General features: G+C 45.3%; 1 protein-coding gene across 2 annotated transcripts in view; it reads left to right on the forward strand.

The window, feature by feature from the left end:
- RHOA (ras homolog family member A) overlaps nucleotides 1-22,319 on the forward strand; it is a 47,906-nt gene that overhangs the window by 15,465 nt on the left and 10,122 nt on the right. The window contains exons 1-2 of one of the 2 annotated variants that reach the window (XM_006117623.4): nucleotides 12,855-12,879; nucleotides 13,806-13,963. In XM_006117623.4, coding sequence (XP_006117685.2) covers nucleotides 13,808-13,963 — 156 coding nt within the window. In that variant the 5' untranslated portion in view covers nucleotides 12,855-12,879; nucleotides 13,806-13,807. Of the gene's footprint in view, nucleotides 1-12,854; nucleotides 12,880-13,805; nucleotides 13,964-22,319 lie in introns of those variants that run through there. The other variant, XM_075939615.1, reaches the window with a different exon arrangement.

Raw genomic sequence — 22,319 nt, forward strand, 5'->3', positions numbered from 1 at the left:
GATTACCCCCCTCTGTAGTTCCTGTCAGCTCCCAGGATTTCCAAATGTGTACAGTGCATGTTGCTCCAGCTGGGCTGGTGACAGGCTTAAGAATGTTCATTTTTTGAAGGTTGTCAGTTTTTTCCCCCTGCGGATTGGAAGTGAAAGAAGGCAAATGGTAATATTTAACATTTCATGCCTCAGCCAAATCATGAGGCAAGGAAAAGACTCTTCTATAGTCTGAAGATGTTCCCTATGCCTATTACCAAAAGCCTGCTGCGAACAATACTGGCCTGAGAGCTTTTAAAAGGAAAATGTAGCAACTCGCTTTTTTGTAATGGAGAGTAACTGAAGTAGAGTGGCTGATACTAGCACCCCCTGCAATAAAAGATTTACTTGTCATTTGTAACAATTTCCCTTTTAGTGAAAGTTGGATTGTCTAACAATTTAAAAAATGTTTAATACATCTAACTATAGATGTGAAACATATCGATAGTTTAAATGTATTGGATACATTTTTAAATGTAACAAAGGAAGTTTTATGTGTAATCATTGAATTAATAGATTTTATTGTGATCATCTAGTCTGGCCTCCTGTATAGCACAGTCCATAGAACTTCATGAAAATAATGAGAGCAGATCTTCTTATAAAAATATCCTATCTTGATTAAAAAATTAAGTGATGGGGAATCTGCCACAACACTTGATAAATTGTTCCATTGGTTAATTCTCACTGTTAAAAATGTAGGCCTTATTTCTGGTCTTAATTTGTTTAGCTTTGATTTCAAATTTGATAGTGCTCAGTCTCATTGAGAGAGAAATTAGAACCTATTGTCAAATATTTATTCCTCGTGTAGGTACTTACAGACTAATCATGTCAACCTTTAACCTTCTCTTTGTTAAACTAAATAGACTGAGCTGCTTGAGTCTCTCACTATAAAATATTCCTAATCCTTTAATCATTCTCCTGGCTTGTTTCCAAATCAGTCAGTTTTTCAATATCCCCCTTGAATTGTGAGCACCAGAACTTTGGACACAGTATTCAGGCAGCTGTTGCACAAGTGCCAAGTTGAGAGGTAAAATAACCTCTCTGCTCCTACTGTTTACACATCCCATGATTGCATTAAGTGCTCTTGGCCACAGTTTGACAGTGAGAGCTCATGTTCAGCTGATTATCCACCACGACCCCCAAATTTTAGTCACCACTGCCCAGGGTAAAGTCCCCTATCCTGTAGGTATGGCCTGAGTTCTTTGTTCCCAGATATTACACACTTACATTTGTTTGTATTAGGCACGAGCAAGCAATGTGTTCTAGTTTACCTAGAGAGCTAGATCACTCGGAATCAGTGACCTCTCCTGTTATTTCTGATGCCCCTGTTTTTGTCATCTGCAGACTTGATCAGTGGTGATTTGTTTTCTTACAGGTCACTGATCATGTTGAATATCATAGGGCCAAAAACTGATCTCTCTGCAACTTCACTGGAAAGAGACCTGCTTGACAGCAATTCCTCACCTTACTTACATTTTGTGATCTCTCAGGCAGTTTTAGTCCATGTGGTCAAATCATGATGACTTGTACATAAGCTACTACTCATTTTTTCTTCTGGGATCAGTCCCTCTTTATCTGTTCGGAAATTGTAATTATAATGTTTAGAAATTTGAATGTTTCTAAAAATAATGTTTTGGAGCTGGCAGCACAACATCTCCATCATGTCACTCAAACTGAAGTCCTCTGTGTTCTGCGTGTGGATCTCCATGTGTCTCAAGCTCTAGAACAGATAGCTATTCAATCTCATTTTATCAAGTAGAAAATTAAGACACTGTCCTGGTTTCTCAATATACTGTCTGATTCTAAACTTTGAATAAGAGTCCAGCTGAGGAAACTATTTTTCATCTCAAAAGATGGTATTGCTGTTAAAAGCCATTCAGCACTTTGGCAAACTCTGGGTCTGAGGGCTTATCTGGTGACTCCCGCCATTTTAGCAGTTTCACTTGATTTACATCTTTTGGCAACAAATATGTGCTGCCTCAGTGGTGCACCTCTAGCTCCAAAACTGAATATGGTTGGCATGATTGATAGCCTATGAGAGGCTCATGTTAAAGCAGTGTATTCTTTATCAGTTAGGCTATCCTGGTACTCTGGATTTCAAGAAAATGAGGTAGGGTGAGTGCTGGATCCATCCACTTCATCACTGCCTGGATTTTTTTTTCCTGAAGTTTTGTTGAAGTTGTTTCTAGACTTCAGCAGTATCCACAATAGAGCAGGCTTCTTTGCATTTGGTCACTCTGGAATCCATATTTGTGGATCCGGCAGAGGTACTTAATGACTACTTTGTTTCATTTTTCACCAAGAAGGCTGGTAGTGATGAGATGTCTAACATGGTGAGTGCAGGCAGAAATGGGGTCGCATCAGAGGCTAAAATAGTAAAAGAATAAGTGTTAGACAAATTAGGTGTCTTCAGGTCACTAGGGCTTGATGAAATGCATGCTAAAATACACAAAGACCTGACTGCGGAGATAGCTGAACCATTAGTAATTATCTTTGAAGTAAGGGAGAAATTCCAGAAGACTGGAGAATGACACTACATTTGCTCATGTATAAAAAAGGAAAATAAGGACCACATGAGGAGTTACAGACCAGTCCGTTTAACTTCTGTACCAGGAAAGATAATGAGCAAATAATTAAGCAATCAGTTTGCAAATAACAGCATGGATTTGTCAAACTTATGTCAAATATGATAGCTTTGTTTGGCAGCATAACAAGCCTTGTGGATGTGGGGGAGGCAGTAAACATGGTATATCTTGACTTGACTAAAGCTTTTAATACTTTCTCACATGATCTTATGCACTAGGGGAATACAACTTGGATGGAACTACTATAAGATGGTACAAAACTGGTTGGAAAATTATTCCCAGAGAGTAGTTCTCAGTGGCTCACTATCATGCATAAAAAGTAGCCCTGCAGGAGTCAGTTTGGGAAAGCCATAGAGCAGGGGTGGGGAATGTTTATGCTATAGAGGCCACAGAACCCCAGAAAAAATGAATTGCCGGCCACAAAGTCCTATGTGGGGGGAAGTATGGAGGCTCTGGCAAGGGGCCAAAAAGAGGGGCTCCAGGCTGGAGCAGAGGTTAGGGTGCAAGCTCTGAATGGGGGTGCCAGCTTGGTGGTGGGGCTGGGGAATTGTGAATCTGTACAGGGCTCTCAAGATAAGCTGCTTATGTTTGATGTAATAAGAAGGGAAGGAAACCAGTGGAGTGATTCACAGGCACAGAAGTCATGGCTAAAGTGGTAGGCTAGGAAAGTGATCTTTGTAGGAGCATTCTGAATGGGTATGAACAGGGCAACATGGCTTATGTCAAGCCCAGAGCAAAGAGTGTGTGACAGGTTACAATAGTGGTTCCCAAACTTTTCGGCATCATGCCCCCTTTTTGATTTTTTGAGAGACCCTCATGCCCCCCCCACCGCCAAAAATAGCAGCAAAACTCGTGGACCCCAAAAAAAAAAAAGGAACCGACTGGGGCAGCAAAACTTGATGGAGGGGCTGGGGTCACCTCGTGCCGCCCAGTTTGGGAACCCATGGGTTACAAAGACACTCCCTACCCTAGATCTTAAGGGGTCAAGGCAGCAGTCATGGCTGCATCTGCACTTTTTGCTTATCAAAAACAAGTAGCAGTACACGGCTGCTGCTCTTGACGTGGTCTTGTCTGCCAGGCTTAATCTGCATTTTGATGCAAAACAGTTCCTCACTCTTGGGCCTGCCTGCGCGCTTTGGCGCACCAGACTTGAAACAGGCCAGAATCCACACTTTGGACAAGGCAGACATGACCATTTATTGCCAAGGCTGGGTAGCGCAGGTCTCCCTACAGTGGCGTTCCAACTTTAAAATGTGAAAGACCCCCAGCAGGGATTCTTGTGCAAATCAGTGTTGGCCACTGCTGTGCCCCCACCCGCTCCCACGGAGTTGGGGTGGGGGAACTGTCTTTTAAGCCAGCTCCCTCTAGCATCCCTCCTCTCCCCCCCTCCCCTGCTGCCTCTTTGTGATAGAGGCAGCAAGGGGGGGGGAGCGACTAGTCGATTAGTCGCTTACATCCCCAAGTGCATTAATTGGTAATGAAAGAATTCCTCGCTTTCTTACTGTAACTGAAGACCCAAGAAATATGCCTTGCTCTGTTCTGATTTTGAAATGCTCATTTCTTCTCTTCTGTGTCATCCCTTCTTTTAATGACGTACTATTATGTAACTTGGATAATATGAAACAATAAGAGGAAGTTTTCCTTTTGTTCAAGGAGACACCTTGGTGTGTGTCAGTTTTGAGTTTAAAGAAATGAATGTGACATTTCTGGAGGCATCAGGGGAAAAAGCTGTGTGTGAGCTGTAGCTGTGCCCCCAGTTCTGTATATGAGAAGTACTACTTGTTGCTGCTGTTGGTGTTTGTTACAACTAGTTTTTGTTCTGCTTGGACTCTTCATAACTTTTCATAGATATCTCTGGGAAGAAGGGACAGCAACTTAAGAACATAAGAACGGCCATACTGGGTTAGACTAAAGGTCCATCTAGCCCAGTATTCTCTCCGCTGACAGTGGCCAATGCCATGTACCATGGAGGGAATGAACAGAACAGGGAATAGAGTGATCCATCCCATGTTACCCATTTCCAGATTCTGACAAAGGCTAAGGGATACCATCTCAGCCCATCCTGGCTAACAACCATCGATGGACCTAACGTCCCATGTATTTATCTAGCTCTTTCTTGAACTCTGTTATAGTCTTGGCCTTCACAACATCCTCTGGCACAGAGCTCCACACATTGATGCTGCATTGTGTGAATTAAACTAACTACCTATTAATTTCATTTGGTGACCTCTAGTTCTTGTGTTATGGGAAGGAATAAATAATGCTTCTTTGTTCACTTTCTCTACACGAGTCATGATTTTATAGACCTCTGTCTCATCCCACTTGTTTTTTTCCCCCTCAAGCTGTAAAGTCCCATCTTATCAGTCTCTCCTCTTAGTCTGCCGGCTCTTACTACATTTAAAAAGCAGAGGCACAGCATTTGGGACCAGGTGCAAGCTGCGACAGCTGATTCCCGGTTCATGTCCAGTCTCCCACTGTGCCTCTGCCTCTCCTGCCCCTACGGAGATAGTGCTGGAGAGGTTTGGTAGGGGGGCTCCAAGGGTTGAGGGCTCTGAAGGCAGGATGTGGCACTGGGGGTATTGGGTGCAGGAGACTCAGGTCAGTGGCTGGTGCTGTGGGGTCATGTCTTTGTTTGTCATGTCTCTCTTCCCATGTCTGCCTTGATGTAAGCAGTGACAGTGGTACCTATTTGTGCCTGAATTGAAGGGTTGTCCACACACAAGACTGAAAGTGAAGTAACTACATCTGTTTTTAATTCATATCTTTAGTGACTTTGCCTGTGTGTGAATATATAACTCCAGAGTCCTGAAGCTGTGAATTAAAACCTAGAGATGCAGATATGTTGGCTTCAGTTTGGGTGTAGACAAGATTTGAATTTGGCAGAGAGCTCCTAATAGAGAATGGTTTAAAGAACTGTCCTTACAGTTCACTAAAAGCCAAAGGTTTAAGTGACTAATGAACAGTCAGCATTTCATGCTCCACTTGAAGCTTTTCCTTTAAAGTTGGAAGTCCTATGGTTTTAGATTGACTATCTACTGCAGTGTTTCTTAAACTGTTCTGCAGCAAGGCAGTCGGAGGTATACCGTGGAGAGCAGAGTTCAAAATGGCCATCCTTAAAGGGGCAGGCGACCTTTTTCACCCTCAGTAACCCTTCCCCCTGTTTTTTTGCTCAAGAAAAATCCTTGGTGTTCCTCCATTTAAAAAAAAAATTGGTGTTCCTCCATCTTAAAAAGTTTAAGAAACATTGATCTACTATTCAGCACCAAGAATCTGCGTTCTTAGTCTTCATTCAGACTGCATTTGGAGCGTTTCCACAGACAAGGACATTCCTGCTTATAACCAAGCACACTATCCAAGAAAAAGCATTTGCATTTCCTTTGAGAAACTTGGCATAGTTTTAATCACAAGTCTGACTGAATACATTCTTTTTATTGAATCACTGCTGACAGTGGCTTTTGCTGTAATTCTAGATTAAAGAGCATATTTTGCTATGAAGGAGTATAACTTCAGTTCTAAAAATGGAAAATTACTTTCCTGAAATTTTAAATAAATTTGTCCAAAGGCTTTCAAATAAGTTTAGTTTGTTTTTTCTTTACATTTTTCATGACTCACCAATGTTTTGTTCTCCCATTTTTTGACAGTGAGTGCAGTATCTGGGGCGGGGGGTGGGGGCGGGTTGGCTCATGTGTTTTTTTTTTTTTCCCCCCCTCTAAATTCTCCATCTTCAGGAAAAGCGAATGGCACAAGGAAAATTGAAACACTAAAACTTCCAACTTTAACCTTTTTACTAGGGCTGTCAAGTGATCAAAAAATTTAATCGTGTGCGCCTCCCCTTTGAAACACTGGAGTGGCGTTTCCAAGGGGCTGTGCAAGGCGGAGCCCGGGGTCAGCTGGAGTCCCTAGCTGATCCCAGGCTCCATGCAACACTGCCCCTTTGAAGCGCCAGGGTGGTGTTTTTAAGGGGCAGCACAAGGCATTCTGCGCAGCACTTCAGCAGAACCTGGTTCCACACGGCACTTCTTTGGAACCCGGGGAAGCTGGGGGCTCCTCAGTTGATCCTGGGTTCTGGGGAAGTGCGCAGGGAGCCTGGGATCAGCTGGGCAGTCCCCAGATGACCCCGAGCTCCATGGCAGCTGCCCCTTTAAAACACCACCTCCACGTGTTTCACAAGGGCAGTGGAGCCCAGGATCAGCTGACACTGGGCTCCACAGCAGCTGCTGCCTCTGTCCCTTTGAAATGCTGATCCACTGCTTCTGTAGGTTTCAAAGGGAAAGTGGAGCCGTGGATCAGCTGGGGACTCCCCAGCTGATCCCAGGCTCCCTGTTGTGCTGCCCCTTTGAAGCACTGGAGTGGCACTTCAAAGGGGCAGTGCAGCATTAATGCCTGAGATTAATGCGTTAAAAAATGAACATGTTAATCCTGCCCTGTGTTAATTGCAGGCGTTAATGCATGTGAATTGACAGCCCTACTTATTTCCATTCTGGAATGTGAAAGTTAAAAAGGAGGCAGTGGAAAACCCTAGTCAGCATTCATTCTATTGCAGTCTACAATAAAAAAAGTGAGGGTAGGGGACAGCCACATGTGAACTCTTGAAAAAGGAAGTATTGATTTTGGCTAACTTACAGGTTTTCCATTGGAAAAGTACATCAAGATTTACCTATGGAAAATTTAATTTTTGATCAAACCTTGAAAAGTCCAGTAAATAGGTTTCACCACTGTTATACTGGAAATCTTGTGCAGTGCTAAATGGTTATCTAAAACTTCTTTGAGTACTGGTTCCTCTGTATATTCCACCGTGGGGTATTTACATAGAGCCGGTCCCTGACTTACGAACGAGTTACATACCAAACACTAGGTCGTAACTTGATCTGTTCATAAGTCGGATTACATTCACTTATGTACGGCTGCGCTGTTCGTAAGTGTGGATTTCGTTCGTAACTCAGGTTCCGGCTGTATAGGAGGTTGGTCGTAAATACGAACAGTCGTAAGTCGATGCATTCATAACTCGGGGATCGGCTGTACTTCATGCACCTGAGTGAAGAAATCTTGCAAGTGGTATCTGTCGGTTCTCACCTCTGACCTTCAAGTTCTGCTTTGTGCTGCAACTGAACATACAAATCACGGATGAGTTCATAATCTGGATCCACGGATGAAAAGACTGCTTCGCTCATTTATGCTACACATTCTTCCTTTTGTCTTGTTCAGCACAAACCATTTGTGAAACAAACTAACAACATAGGTGGCACTGTGATGTCCTACTAATGGCAATTGGAGAAGATGCACTGAATATATTGGAAGGTATTTCCATGGCTTTGGACCAACTGCTTCTATATTGCCTATCTGTTTTTTGTTTTCCAAAGAACTTGAGAGAGAGAATAATAGTACTCAGTGCTGGAGAAGAATACTCAACACCTAAACTAAATTGCAGGCAATAAGTGAATGTATCAGATGTACTGTATTTTCTTGTCATTATCCTCCAATCCCAAGTACCAGTCTAGATGTCTAACTGCTAAAGAAGATTCTGCTTTTGTCATGGACATCTAACAATTATCAGTCATGGCAGCCATACTAAATTTCAGAGCTGGAGGTGAACTATTCAAGCAGTATGTATGTGCTGATGTGTTAAATCCACACTACTGAACTGATGGGAAGTCACTAACCGAAGTCCCTGGAGCCAGAGATTGTTCAAATGCTAAACCAGTGTTTGACTTTTGATTGCCTCTTTTGCAGGCTGAGAGAATATTTTTCTTCATTTGGACTAATTGGGGAAATCTATTAGGACTGAAAAAGCAAGAAGACTTTTTCTCCCCTCTGGTCTGTGAATAAAAAGGGAGAGGGGAGGGGGTGAGATGTTACTGTAGCTTGAAGGACAGGCTAAGCAATTCAGGAGCTTGGCTCATTTTCTATAAACTTAAGTGGGAAGGAGCCTAAGCTCCAGTCACTTTCCATTTGATTTCAGTCAATCCAGATGCTTTTGTGCTACTTCAGACAGATCAGTTAAGGCTTAAGCTATACCTTACTTCCTTGGGTTCTATGGAAAATTCAGTTGAATAGGGCATGAATCATCCTCAGATGTCCCTGACAGTTCTGGTTTTCCATTCTCCTCCAGATGTCCTCCCCTTTACCTATAAACAGTAGGTTCTTCTCTGATCTCCCGATCCAGCAGAATGGGACAGTCTGGCCTCCTAACCTGAATTTGCTTCATCTCACAGCTTGATTCCTGTTCTGAAGCCATGGAAACCGTTCTTAATATCACCGAAGACTCCCAACAAGAAATGTTACCTAGCCAGGTAGAGAGGTTTCTCTGTCTTGGCCCAGCCAAGTTCTGTACCTTTAAACAATGGATGTTCCTGCTATTGTGGACTGTTGTCTTGCACTCAAGACAATGGGCCTTTCCCTTTGCCCCCTGGTGAATCTGTAGCAAGCTATCCGTGTATGTCTCCTGCCATCAGACAGTCGCTTCATTTCTAGAGCCAGGAGCTCATGAAGACTGGAGAGCTGGCCTGGCCTGGCCTGGCGATGGGGCTGCGGTGAGGCAAGCAGAGGCTGGAGAGCAAGGCCACCCTGCACAGAAGTGACTCCTGTCTTGTGGGGGGGCTGGGCCTAGTTCTCTGCTCTGGCACTGACCTGTATATGGGGGTCTCATTGAGTCAGGGTTTTTTGTTCATTCTCTGTGTCAACAAGCATCAGAGGGGGAGGAGACCTATGCTTTGCCAGTGGTTTTTACATACTTGCTGACATCAGAGGAAGGTTGAAGCTTGTGAAGCGCCACTGTAGACTCTGGAGGAAGTGTTCTGCAGTGATCACAGGTCCATTTTGTATCCCTTCCCTCGAGTCTTTCCCCATGCTTCTGGTGCATCTCTTACTTGTGGGCTTCTCATTCAGACCCATTCTTTCCCCATCTCTCACCACCTCCCTTCCCCTGGTTTTGTCCTCTCTGTAGTGTAGACATACCCTCAGAGGTTTTTTCTGGGAAAAAACTGTTTTTCCGAGGGAAAAAAAATCACTTACATCCACACTGCAATTGCGTTCTTTCGGAAAATTTGAAAGAACAGAGGCGTATGTGGATGGGGAAGAAGGAGTTCTTTTGATAGCAGTGGAAAAAGCACAGGTGCCCTGGTGGCCACTCTGCCCATAATAATCACAGCTTACATGCTAGACAGCATCCATTCAGTGTGGATGCTATCTGTTGAAAAAGCAGATCACTTTTTTTGATGTACTTTGGCAGCGTGGACACTCTTTTGGAGGAAGATTTTTTTTTTTTGTGGAAGATCTCTTCTGGAAAAGCTTCTTCCAAAAGAAGCCTGTAGTGTAGATGCCAAAGTCAGGCCACTTAATGCTCCATGGGCCCCAGCAGGGAGAGTGCTGAGGTGAGCACAGAAACCCTGGGCTTGGTGCGTGTGCCATGAAATCTTGGGAAAATGTGACAGCCAAAAACTAACAAGTCTCCAAGTATGTGGGACCTCAGATTTTTCAAAGGCTTATACTTTGGCCAGATTTGGACACTTCTTCATGGGCACAGCAGAAGGCACAATGGCAATCCCCACAAGCGCAATCAAGTCCTGTTCCAAAGCTTCTCAACGTAATGGTTGTCAGAATTGTTGGGTGACTTTTCCCCAATGTTTTCAGAAACAGCTGAAGTATTTTGCTGAAACGTTCCTCAATCTGAGGTGGACAGGCTGATGTGGAACAACTTCAGCCTAGATGGTTAAAATGTCAGTTTTATAAGCAGCTAAAACTAGGAGGTTTTATAGGGGAAATGTTGGGCCACCTTAGGTCTAAATATAGTACTATCTGTTCCACGTGCTGTTAGCTCCAAAATGCGAAATTTAACTGTATCAACGATCTTAGACACAACAAACCCTTCATCTTGGCAGGGGGTTAGACTAGATGGCATTTTCAGTCCCTTCCAACCCTCTGGTTCTATGACCTACTCCAAAGGGGGTGTCTCTTGTGCAGACTATGGTCTCAGGCCTCTCACTCATCAGGGAACCAAATTCTCTTCACCCAAAGCAGGGATTTAAGCTGCTGTCCTCCAGCAATTTGCTGCAATTCCAAGCAGTTCTGGCCTCGCTCAGCACATGTAGTTTCTTTTCTCCCCAGGAACAGGAATAGTTGTTTGCTCTGTGAGGATTGCCATTTCATTGATGGAGCTACAGTATAACCTCTGTTACAAACTGGCCGGTCAATGACACAACCCATTTGGAGCTAGCAGCATGCAATCAGGCAGTGCCAGAGAATAAGCAAATATAACACAGTATTGTTCAGCATAAACTACTAAACAAAAGGGAAATTGGCATTTTTCTTCTGCAGAATAGTTACAAAGCTGTATTAAATCAGTGTCATTAACTTTTGAAAGAATGACCATAATGTTCAGAATTATGAATTTCAGAGTTAAGAGCAACCTCCCTTACCTTCCTTCCTCCCCCTCCCCCCCGCCCGCATCTCCCTTCTGTTCTGAAATGTGATTTGTCCTTTTCATATGTGTTCATTTTTTTAAATTGTATCCTTTGGTATATATGGTTGTGACTGTTTTCTTCCACTATTTGATCTGAGGAAGTGGGTCTGGCCCACGAAAGCTCATCATCTAATAAACCATCTTGTTAGTCTTTAAAGTGCTACATAGTCCTGCATTTTGCTCCCTTCCTGGGGTGTTCATAACTCTGGGGTTCTACTCTACTTTTAGATTTTCTCTAACTTTTCTTGTTCTTGATTAGAAACCATGTGAGGTATAAACATACACTGAGCTTGTCTTGAGTCCTTCAGCCCCTTCGAGCCAAGTTCACTCCTTGGTTACACAGACCGCAAGAAAGCCTGTCTAATTCAGCTAACAGGAACTACTAGTCTGCTATTGTACTTTAGGGCAGTGTTACTCAACCTTTTTTTTTTTTTTATAAAGTACCCCTTAAAAAAATACCCCCAATACCTACAGTTTTCAGACACACAGCATTGTTTTCTACCATTGCAACACATTTGTTTAAACAATTTAATTGTAGCTGGGTGAGTGATGAAATTTTTGGGTGTAAAAAGTACAAAAATAATAAAGTGCTGTAAAACTTAAAACAAATTCAGTTTTCTCCAAATTTTAATTGTTGACGTACCCCCCCAGACTTCTCTCGAGTACCTCTAAGGGTACGTGTACCATTGGTTGAGACACACTGCTTTAGGGAGCCAAGTAATCTGTCTTAAAGTTGTTGATAGCCCAACGTATTAAGAAGCTGGCTTATGGTAATGCCATCATTGCCCTTACCATGGAAATGAGTTCTTGGATTCATGCTGTGCAGGGTTTTCTGAAGCTATGCATCTTACTTTAAAGTACCCTATGCAATTGCAGAGGGGAGAGTGATTCATCATACAAGTGGGGAGGAGGGGAAGCCTGTTATGCTCCATTGATGTAAAGAATCTTTTTTTCTAAGAAATGTCCGTTTCATACAAAACCCCAGAAAAAAACAATTCTACAGGTGTCAAATGTTTTTCTCACCGTTCAAAATCCCAGTTGCAGTAAAACCCTTGAAGTGCAAGCCGTAGATGACATTGTTTTGGAAGCTTTGCTTTTGGATTTGTGGTCCTTACTTGAAACAGTATCCAGCGTGTTTAAGGTAGTTTTAACTGCAAGACCTGTTTTGATAACTGTACATAAACAAAGCTAAGGAAGTATTAAATGTAATTAGTGAATTGTACTGATTGTTTCTAGCAGGGATGTAAAATCCTTTTCAATTGGCTGACCGATTAAATGGAATGTTTAACTAGCAAGCCAAGTTAAGGGGACAGGCAGGGGACTGGAATGGCCCCTTGCTGCCACAGACAGGGGCTGCTCTGGCTAGGCTGGAGCACTCCGCTGATGTCGGACCTCGTGTGGCTAGAGCAGCCCCTGCTCGCAGCAGGTGGGGAGATGCTCCAGCCCCCATCGGCTAACCAGATCCTGTTACGGGTGAGGCTACTGGTTAACCATTCACATCCCTTGTTTCCAGTCATCCTATGCCCTTCAGATTTTTTCCAGTTCATAGATCATCTCCCAACTCATTTTTATACGAAGATTAGAAAATAGCTTTCCTGTTTTTTCAGCGCCTGCTGGGTATCTCACCTGTGAACAAGCTAGTCCTTGAACTGAACTGCAATCTGTCTGCTGCTTTGTGATCATTCCACCAGTTCTATCTGCATATCAGTATAGTACTCAATCCACCTGCATAGCCATGGATGTCAGGAAGGAAAGCATCCAGGACCTTTACAGTTAGAATACATATTATATTGGCTCAGCCTGGCAGGGGTATGTACCATTCTGGCCATCAGTTTAACACGATATTTCTCTGAAAAAGCAAAACATTCAGGAAAGGGCCAGAGGATGCTACTTGTGCTCTTTTGTTTCCTCTGTCTTGGTAGTTTGAGTCTACAAGATGCGCACAGAACTACTAAGCACTACAGGCTCAGGGTGTGGGTCTCCCCTCCCCTTTACCCTATTTACTGTGGGAAACAATCACATGTGACTTCCTGGGGAAATTGTCTTGTTCCTGGGAATGCAGTAGGCTTCGAAGCGTTTTCCTAGTTTTGCAGCCACTTCCTATGTTAGAAACATATCCATTTGTGTTCTAACTGCGATCTGACTTGTTTCTCATCTGGCCTCTGTCTGATCTGATTATTTCTCCCTTCTGGAAGTCTGCATGGCCCTTTGCCCCGCCATGCAGCATTTGTCCTTAGGGCTGAGAGGCGTTAAAGACGGTGAATTACTCAACCCAGATGCCGTACACAGCAGGGATGTGAAAGTGTAATCGTGTACGGTGAACCGATGAACCTGGGCTCCTCAGTTAACCTCCATGGTTACATGCAAGCTCCTAGTACGTGCAGGCGAGCTGGCTTTAAAAGCCAACTCCCAGGGTGCTGCTGCCTTTGTATCTGAGGCAGTGGGGGGAGCAGATGGGAGTTGGTGCGTGTGGGGAGCTGGCTCAAAAGCCTGTGCTCTGTCCCCGCTTAAAATCCTCCCAATGCAATCGCTGAAGTTCAGCAGGTACATGTTTACTTAAATGCATTTTAACATACCTAATACACAGCAGTCTTAAGGAACAAGTGTACCTGTTTTCAAAGGCCTTGCTGAGAGGGGACATAGCAGTAGTCAATTGTTAAGTTTCTAGCATCTGTGTTGTATAATAGGCGTAACACGTTCATTTGTCAAGCCCCATTTGTTTGTGTGTTTTCCAGATATGGCAGCCATTCGGAAAAAACTGGTTATAGTGGGTGATGGTGCCTGTGGAAAGACCTGTCTGCTGATTGTATTTAGCAAAGACCAATTCCCTGAAGTTTATGTTCCCACAGTGTTTGAAAACTATGTAGCAGATATTGAAGTGGATGGAAAGCAGGTAGGTACACGTTTCTGCAACAATTAAGCATCACTTATGTAGTCACCACACTATGCTGAATAAAGTATGTGAAACTTCTAGAGAGGTATGTCCTTATAGGACCTAAAACATGTTTGTGGCATGTATGGGGAGAAATGTCCTGTGAGTGGCGATGTGTGTCTTTTGTGTGTGTCAACAACTCCCCCGCCCCCACCCAATCCTGCTTTGAGTTGAGAAGATTTAAAAGAATGTGATTGTCCAGGGTATGATTTAGTAGCAGTAATTCATTTTTCTGGCAGTGGTGGATGAAGTAATGTGAAGAGGGGACTAGGTGATAGCATTTCTGGGTGCATTATCTGATTCACTACTTTAGCAGTTCCATCACTCGTAATTTTGATCACACTATGGTTCTTCATGGGCTTCCCTATTTCCTTTTGTGGGAGTTACTTTTTGGTGGCAAGCATGCAGTGCCTAGTTCAAAACAAATATCTGGAGGTGAGTGCCTTCTCGTAGCCCTGGTACCAGCCACCCTCATCTCTATGGAATGAGATGCACCTTCTAGCTGCCTTTGCTCCTTCATTGCCACCAGTAGTGTGAGGGGTCCTTGCTGGTGTCCAGGCTGACTAAGACAACTTTACTAAATAGCTAATAAGGACGGCTAGTCTAGTTAAGAAACTCAGAAAATAATTAAGTATGCATCCCAGAGCTCTGAGCCCTAAGACTCTCACATGCAAGAGCAAACATGCCTCTCCCTGACCCCAAAATGGGGTTCCAGGTGGTGTACCTCTTGCCAGACCGTAATCTGATATGCATGGTCGTTGCCATCTGTCTGGGCAAGGCATCTCGGAGTATGAACAGTAGCACTTTGACTTCCGGAGCCCGGGATAGATATCAGAGTGCAGCCCACCTGGCTGCCTAAAGCTTTCAGCCAAATGCAACGTAGGGCTCTGGTCTGGCTCTTAGACCAGACAGAACCAGCTTCAGTGCTGAGGCATTTACCTGTGGCACCCAAGAATCCTTCCTCCGCTCCAGAACCACCAGCCATAAGGGTGCAGCTTCCTCATGCACACCAAGCATTCAGTACTTGAAGCTGGTTATGCACCTAGAGGCACCAACTCTGCAGAATGCCGCCTCCTCCTCTGACAGGCTTCTGGTCCAGGCTCAGAGACTGGCTATCTCTGCCTTGAAAGGAGTGCCACCCGTGCACCAGGAAAGAGAAAGCACATTACCAAGGAGGGTGGGCATACAGGGAATGGCACCTTGCTCAGGTACCACGTGGTAGTGTGCGCAACAGCCCCCAGCATCAGCCAGACCCTCAAGCCAGATATGTTGGTGCCTGTGCCTGGAGGAATACTGCCACTACGGATTCCTTGGACACCATCAGTACTTGTCAGCTGGAGCTCAGGGCCCCCAGTTAGAATCCTCACTTCTCCCCTGTCCACCCCAAAAATCTTCAGCTAGCCCCATGGCTAGGGTCATTCCGCTCTGGGGCTCGTGAAGCACCTTCGAGTCAGAGTCCCCTGTGTCAGTCTCAGCACTGGGACTCGGACTCTTCTCTTCTCCTCGGGCATAGGGTTACTGGACTTGCTTCAGTTATTGAGGCCCTCCATGCAGGATCCAGTGAAGGCCTTGTCTAATGCAGCAATAGTTCCACTTTCCAGGACACTGCAGAAGGATTGCCATTGACTCCAGCAACAATGGTTGTCACCAGTGCTTATGCTACCACTGGTAATGCTACCAACACCAGAGCTTTGGCATCTGTCCCACTCCCCCTGATGTTCCAGACCATAAGATGGACCAGTTAATGAGGAGAGCAATGAGCCATAGGAGCCAGATAAGTTCCCTGTTGGGAATACTGCAGATGCTACTTCCTTAGACAATCAGACTGGAACGGTCATGTCCCCACTTCAAGTACAAACCGTTCCTGAAACTTTTAGGGAGGATGGCTTGTATCCTTCAGTTACGGACTGGGTTTGCAGCCCCAGAAACATTCTTTTTGACATTTTACAAGGAGATAATTGCCTAATTTCCCGGTCAGAACATAGTAAAGTATGTGGTTCTCATCTGTTTCCTCTTTCATCTGCTACAAAGAAAGTAGACAGGATGTAAATCCCCCCTTCTCCCCCCCCCCCCCCAAAGATCACCAGTTTCTGCAGCGGCACTTGCTTGCCAACTCCCTAGGCGTGTTTGCTGCTTAGAAAAGATGTTGAGAGATTAGAGCTGCTCAGTCAGCCCTCCAGAGTACCAAATATAAACAACTGGATCCTTTTGGATGAATTTTGTTGGGACTCTCTGGGCCTCCGGCTTATGAATTACCAACCTGTAATGATGGGATACAGCTACACTGTCTGGAAGAACAAAAAGAAGCAGCCAGAACCCTGGCCCAGTTCAGGGCTTGATGTTGGCCACGCATGAAGGCACTCATATTGTGCTACAGGTGCAAGGGCCCAGGAAAATGGAGGTCTCTGAGAGAATTCTAGCTTAGTTATTCAGGGCTAATGCTATAATCTAAGTAAAATTTGAGAATCAACCTTTCAAGAGAAGCTGCCTATTTAGTGACACATGGAGTCGATCCTAGGAAAGACCTAGATAGCCATAGCTCATTCACTAGGTTTCTTCCAAAGGAGGATGTCCTGCCATACTGTTCTACAACCAAAACCAATGAGGAGTCCTGTGGTACCTTAAAGACTAGAAAATTTGTTTGGGTATAAGCTTTCATGGGCTGGAACTCACTTCATCAGATGCATGAAATAGAAACTTCATTTTGGCAGGGGTGTGTGTGTGTTTACACATGCAGATATGGGAGTATTACATTTTTCTTTGAGTGCTTGCTCATGTGCATTTGAGTTAGGCGTGCATGCAGTGCGTGCACGGATTCCAGAGCCTTTTTACCCCAGTGGTATCTGTTGGGCCAGCAGGGAGCCCCCTACAGAGGCACCGGTGTAATGGTGAATAAGTACCCCTGCTGGCCCTCCCCTCCGTCAGTTCCTTCTTACCGCCCCGACGGTAGCTGGAGCATCTCATCGTTCTGACCTTAGAACCCAGCATAGTTGTCTTTAGAGTGAGGAGTTTGCCATGTAGATAGTTAGTAATTAGGTGGTTCTTTCAATGTTTACTATTTCTCTCCCCTCTGGGGGAGGCTGATGCCGGGTCCGCAGGGTTTTAAGCCTTGAGCGACTTGTTCAAAACCCGTGCCCAACAGGGACCCCATGGCTCTTGTTTAAAGCATCTGGGGGAGGGCCACCTAGCAGAGTCCTGCAAAATCTGCAAAGGTTTGAAGCCGCACACGAAGAGGGAACGTGATTCCCGTTTGATACGGCTCCTTGTGGAGTCTGCGCTTCAGCCAGCATCAGAACGGGCACTGGCGGTAAGGAGTGCCCTGGCGTCGGTGCGGGAGCCCCCTGTGGCACTGGTACACGTCTCGGTGTCACAAGAGGCTGTGGTGCCGAGACATCGCTCCCAATCTCTGGCACCAAAGAAGGGGAAGCCACCTTGAGGGAGATCTCTGGGGAAGTAGGGGCACAGGAATCAGCACCGGGCCCATACCCCATCAGAAGACTCACCCCCTCGGCACTGGGATGCTCCCGGCCCCTCTAGACGCTGGTGGGGCTTGGTGCAGACAAGGAGTCCAGTTCAAGAAAGGGCCCTCCACTTAGGCAGATTGTCAACCTCTGAGACCTTTGCCACTGTGAGAGGGATTAGAGCTCATTGCCTCGCTGGTCTATCCCTGGCACCAGACCTGACGCCGTGACAAGCCAGACATGCAAAGCAGACAAGCCATTTGTCGGTGGCACCGGGACCCTCCTCAGCACCGGTAGCCTTGTTGGCACCAATGTCAACATCGGTGCTGGAAGGATTGCCCTCCTCTGCACCAGGTGGGTTGGTGCAGGGAGACAGGAGGAGCGGGTCGTCATTGACAGTACTGTTTCAGAGCAAGCCACCTATGATGCTGAGTCCCCCTGCTCCAGTGCACCGTGGTAAGCCAGAGTCGATGACTTGGCACCAGCGCCGGTACCTCTCTCAGGCACCTTCGGCACCACCCTGGTCAGTGTCGGACTATTCGTCAGAGTCTGACGCAGAATCGGTACGGTCTGGTGCATCTTCACACAGATCTCTGCACTGGTCCCAGCATCAGGGTAACCAGCCCCATCAGCCATGGCCACCTCTGATGCAACCACAGTGGACCTTTTGGACCCTCAGGGCCTATCACCAAATGCAGGGCCCGATGCCATCCACCCAGGGTTCCGGATTGTCGCGGCCCAGGAGTACACCGTCGGCGACCCCCTTGACTAGGGCCCCCACCTCGGCATATAGAGGCAGCCCACAGAGGGACTTGCCACGTCCCTTGATGGGGAGAGGGCTCGGGAGCTCAAAAGCAGCCCTAGTCCCTGTCAACTGCCCAGGTGGCAGAGCCACCCCTGAACCAGCCTGCAATAAGGGAGTCCTTGTCCTCATCACCCGACGAGGCCCTTGCTGACCCAGCTCCATCCATGGATGCTAGAGCCCACCAAGAACTGCTTGGACGATTGGCAGTGATGACTTGGACCCCATGGTCCTTTGCTTTGGGGATGAGGAGGTACTGGGAGTAGAAACCCTTTCTCTTGAAGTTTTGAGGAACCTTTTACACTGCCCCTCGCTGAAGAAGCGAAATCACTTCTTGATTCAAAAGAAGCTCATGAGAGGGGTCCCTGAAGAGGGACGGGGTGGAGGATGGGAGGGGGGCAAAGAGCAGAAGGGGATAGAAGGGTACTTCCTCATCCCCAAAGCTCATTCTTAGTGCGTAGCGCAGAAGACCATAGCAGCCACCTTCCAAACAAAACACAGAGAGAAACCTCCAAATATCTGGGCTGTGGAATGCCAGTGTTTTCAGGGCAATGCAATGGGTCCCCCAGGAAATTGCTATGGATAAAGAACAGACAATCCCGCAACCAGGTCCTCCATCCTTAAGTAGAGCAAGGAAACTGGATGTGGTGTACAAAGCACCAGATCCATTTGGTAGGCGTATATCTATGGGGGAGAAAATGTCCCATCAGACTTACTGAGCAGCAAGATGCAGAATCCATGTGAATGGTCTCTTACTGTCCGTAGCTAGAATTTTTTTCAACTGGGGCCCCCCATAAATATGCAGTTTCACATCAAGTCAAAAGACCAAGTACAAGGAGAGGCAACACTTCTGACCTTTCTTTTGAAGATGGAGCTGTCTGTCCCCTGCACCTGTGAGTCCCAGGGTCATTAGAATCCCAGTGATTGCCAGAGGATGTGGTGAAGGCTAGAACTTTAACAGGGTTCAAAAAAGCTAGATTCATGGAGGTTAGGTCCATCACTGGCTATTAGCCAGGGTGGGTAGGAATGGTGTCTCTAGCCTCCGTGTGCTGGAAATGGGAGACTGGGAGGGATCAAGTGATGATTACGTGTTGTGATCCCTCCCTCTGGGGCATCTGGCATTGGCCACTGTGGGCAGACAAGATGCTGAGCTAGATGGACCTTTTGGTCTCACCCAGTATGGCCATTCTTATGTTCTGCTTTTGTTTTTCCTAATCTGTGATCTTGCCAAACGCTGGTAAACTAACTCCTGGACCTTGCTAGGTAACCCCCGATTTGTCTGTCTCTAAGCTGCTTGTCTCAGTTCAGAGTACTGTTCCCAGAGCACAAGATATGCTACATCTCGCAGCATGGAGGACAGCCTGGTTGAGTAGTGTGGGTCACACCTGTCCTAGAGTTTGCATTGCATCCTGCTCATATCTGGAAAGGGCTCCACTCTGAAAGAGTAGCAACAAAAATAGTTTGAATCTGGGCCAATGACAAGGTTATTTCTCCATCCCAAACTGGGGTTTCTGCAGATCTGGGCTACTTCTTGTATCTTGCAATCCTGGCACTCTTGGGTACCGTTTCTGTAATTAGCACCATGTCGGAGACCGAACAATTTTCCCTCCATGCCACAGTCTCAGGATTTCTAGAGGCTTGATTAATGCTTTTCCCTCCCATTAAGGGTTGTCCGTCCTCTTGGGATTTAAATCCCGTACTAAGGTGATTTCCTCCCGCTTCCTGTTTCTGAACTTCCTAGATCCGGTTTTTTAGAACCTCTTGCTTTCCGTTACAGCTTTCCTTATTGCTTCCACTTCTGCAAGGAGGGCGAGTGTGCTTCAGTCACAACGGCCACACCGCCTTACACTATGGTTCAGGGATGTTTGAGGCCCCGTCACGCCTAAGGCCGTGTCTATGCTTACCAATAGACAAAGGCATTAATTTGGTGGGGCTGATGAAGGCCTGCTAGGTTGTTGGCAGAGCACTCTCCTGTCAGCTCCAGTTCTCCACCTTCCAGAGAAGAGTAAGGGAAATAGGCTGAAAGCATCTCCCATCGAGACACTGCACAAAGTCAACCTATGCTGCATCTGTTTCAGTTACGCTACTTCTGTGATGTGAATAATGTAACTTAAGTCAGCTTACTGTGATAGTGTAGACAGTGCCTAAGCTGGTATCTGACTTGCACCTCAGTCAACACATTTCCCTTGCTGTTGTCTTCCTGAGATGTCACTCCCATCCCAGGGAAAGGGGCCTGAACACTATGCTAAAAGAAGTCCCTGGGTTTAGCTAGACAGTACAAAACGTATTAAGACAAAATGTTTATAGTTTACAGGGAAAAGATGCCAAGGGGAGTCTCTCTGAATTTATTAATCCACTGGTCTAGAGAATGGTTAAATCATAATTACAGTCCGGACTTACATTTTACTAGAGCCATTGTTACAACTGTGGCTTCCTTCAGGCACAGTCTTTCTGGAGAAAGAGCAACAACATGGAGTCAAGTGCATGCCTTAACCACACATTTTTCTTTTGGACTTGAATTGCAATGTGAAATTGGGTGGGGGCAGTGCTGCAGTCCATGTCTGATTAGTGTACTCTTCACGTGCCTTCTTTCCACGGGAACACTACTCCCATGTCTCTCGGACATGGGAATGCAAGACACCCTCCAAGGAGAGAGAGCTGAGCTGACTACCATGTGTGTGCTGCTCTATAGACTAGAGTGGCTGACTTCAGCACTATACAAAGGCAGCCATGCACCCCCACAGCACTGCTGTAGAAGAGGGTTCCATGTGTTTGCCACCAGAAGCCTTCTCCCATTTATGTGAATACCTAGAGGTAACACTGAACAAGTTTCTGGTAAGTAACCTCATTATGAGCTTGATTCATTCTCTGTGTTACATGCGTGCAATTTTCCTGGAAGTTTCTGGTAGATGTGCCCTATAATTGGGAATACCATTTGAGCTGTTATCTTTGAGGTAAACAATTGACAGTGCTTGTCATTCAAGCTTATTAATGTTTGGAGTCGCGTTGCTGCCTGTCTCTCTTAACAATGGCTTCTTGTGAAGTTTCTCAAGGTTTTTTTGTGGTGGGTCCATCCATTTAGTTAAACAGAAATTAAAAGGTACAGTGAGAAAAGTAAAATCTCTGCAAGCTGCATGGAAACTTTTCAAAGACACCAGAATAGAGATCCAACTTAAATGTATACCCCAAATTAAAAAAAACACAGTAAGAACCAAAAAAGTGCCACAGTGGCTAAACAATCAGGTAAAAGAAGCAGTGACAGATAAAAAGATACCTTTCAAAAAGTGGAAGTCATATCGTAGTGAGGAAAATAGAAAGGACCATAACCTTTGCCAAATTAAGTGTAAAAATATAGTAAGAAAGGCCAAAAAGGAGTTTGAGGCGCAGCTAGCTAAAAACTCAAAAAGTAATAGTAAAATGTTTAAGTACATCAGAAGCAGGAAGCCAGCTAAACAACCAGTGGGGCGCTTGGGTGATCGAGATGCTAAAGGAGCACTCAAAGATGATAGTCATTGCAGAGAAGCTAAATGAGTTTTATGCTTTGGTCTTCACAGCTGAGGATATTGGGGAGATTCCCAAACCTGAGCCATTCTTTTTAGGTGACAAATCTGAGGAAATGTCCCAGATTGAGGTGTCATTAGAGGAGGTTTTGGAACAAACTGATAAACTTGACAGTAACAAGACACCAGGACGAGATGTCATTCACCTCAGAGTTCTAAAAGAACTCAAATGGGAAATTGCAGAACGATTAACTGTGGTTTTTAACCTATCCTTTAAATCAACTTCTGTACCTAGTGACTGGAAGATTGCTAACATGACACCAATATTTAAAAAGGGCTCTAGAGGTGATCCTGGCAATTACAGACGGGTAAATCTGATGTCAGTACTGGGCAAATTAGTTGAAACTAAAGTAAAGAATAAAATTCAGACACATGGATGAATATAATTTGTGGGGGGGAAATTAACATGGCTTCTGTAAAGGGAAATCATGCCTTACTAATCTGCTGGAGTTCTTTGAGGGGGTCAACAAACATGTGGACAAAGGAGGTCCAGT

The sequence above is a fragment of the Pelodiscus sinensis genome, chromosome 11 (assembly GCF_049634645.1).
Source record: "Pelodiscus sinensis isolate JC-2024 chromosome 11, ASM4963464v1, whole genome shotgun sequence".
In the NCBI taxonomy this organism is placed as follows: domain Eukaryota; kingdom Metazoa; phylum Chordata; order Testudines; family Trionychidae; genus Pelodiscus; species Pelodiscus sinensis.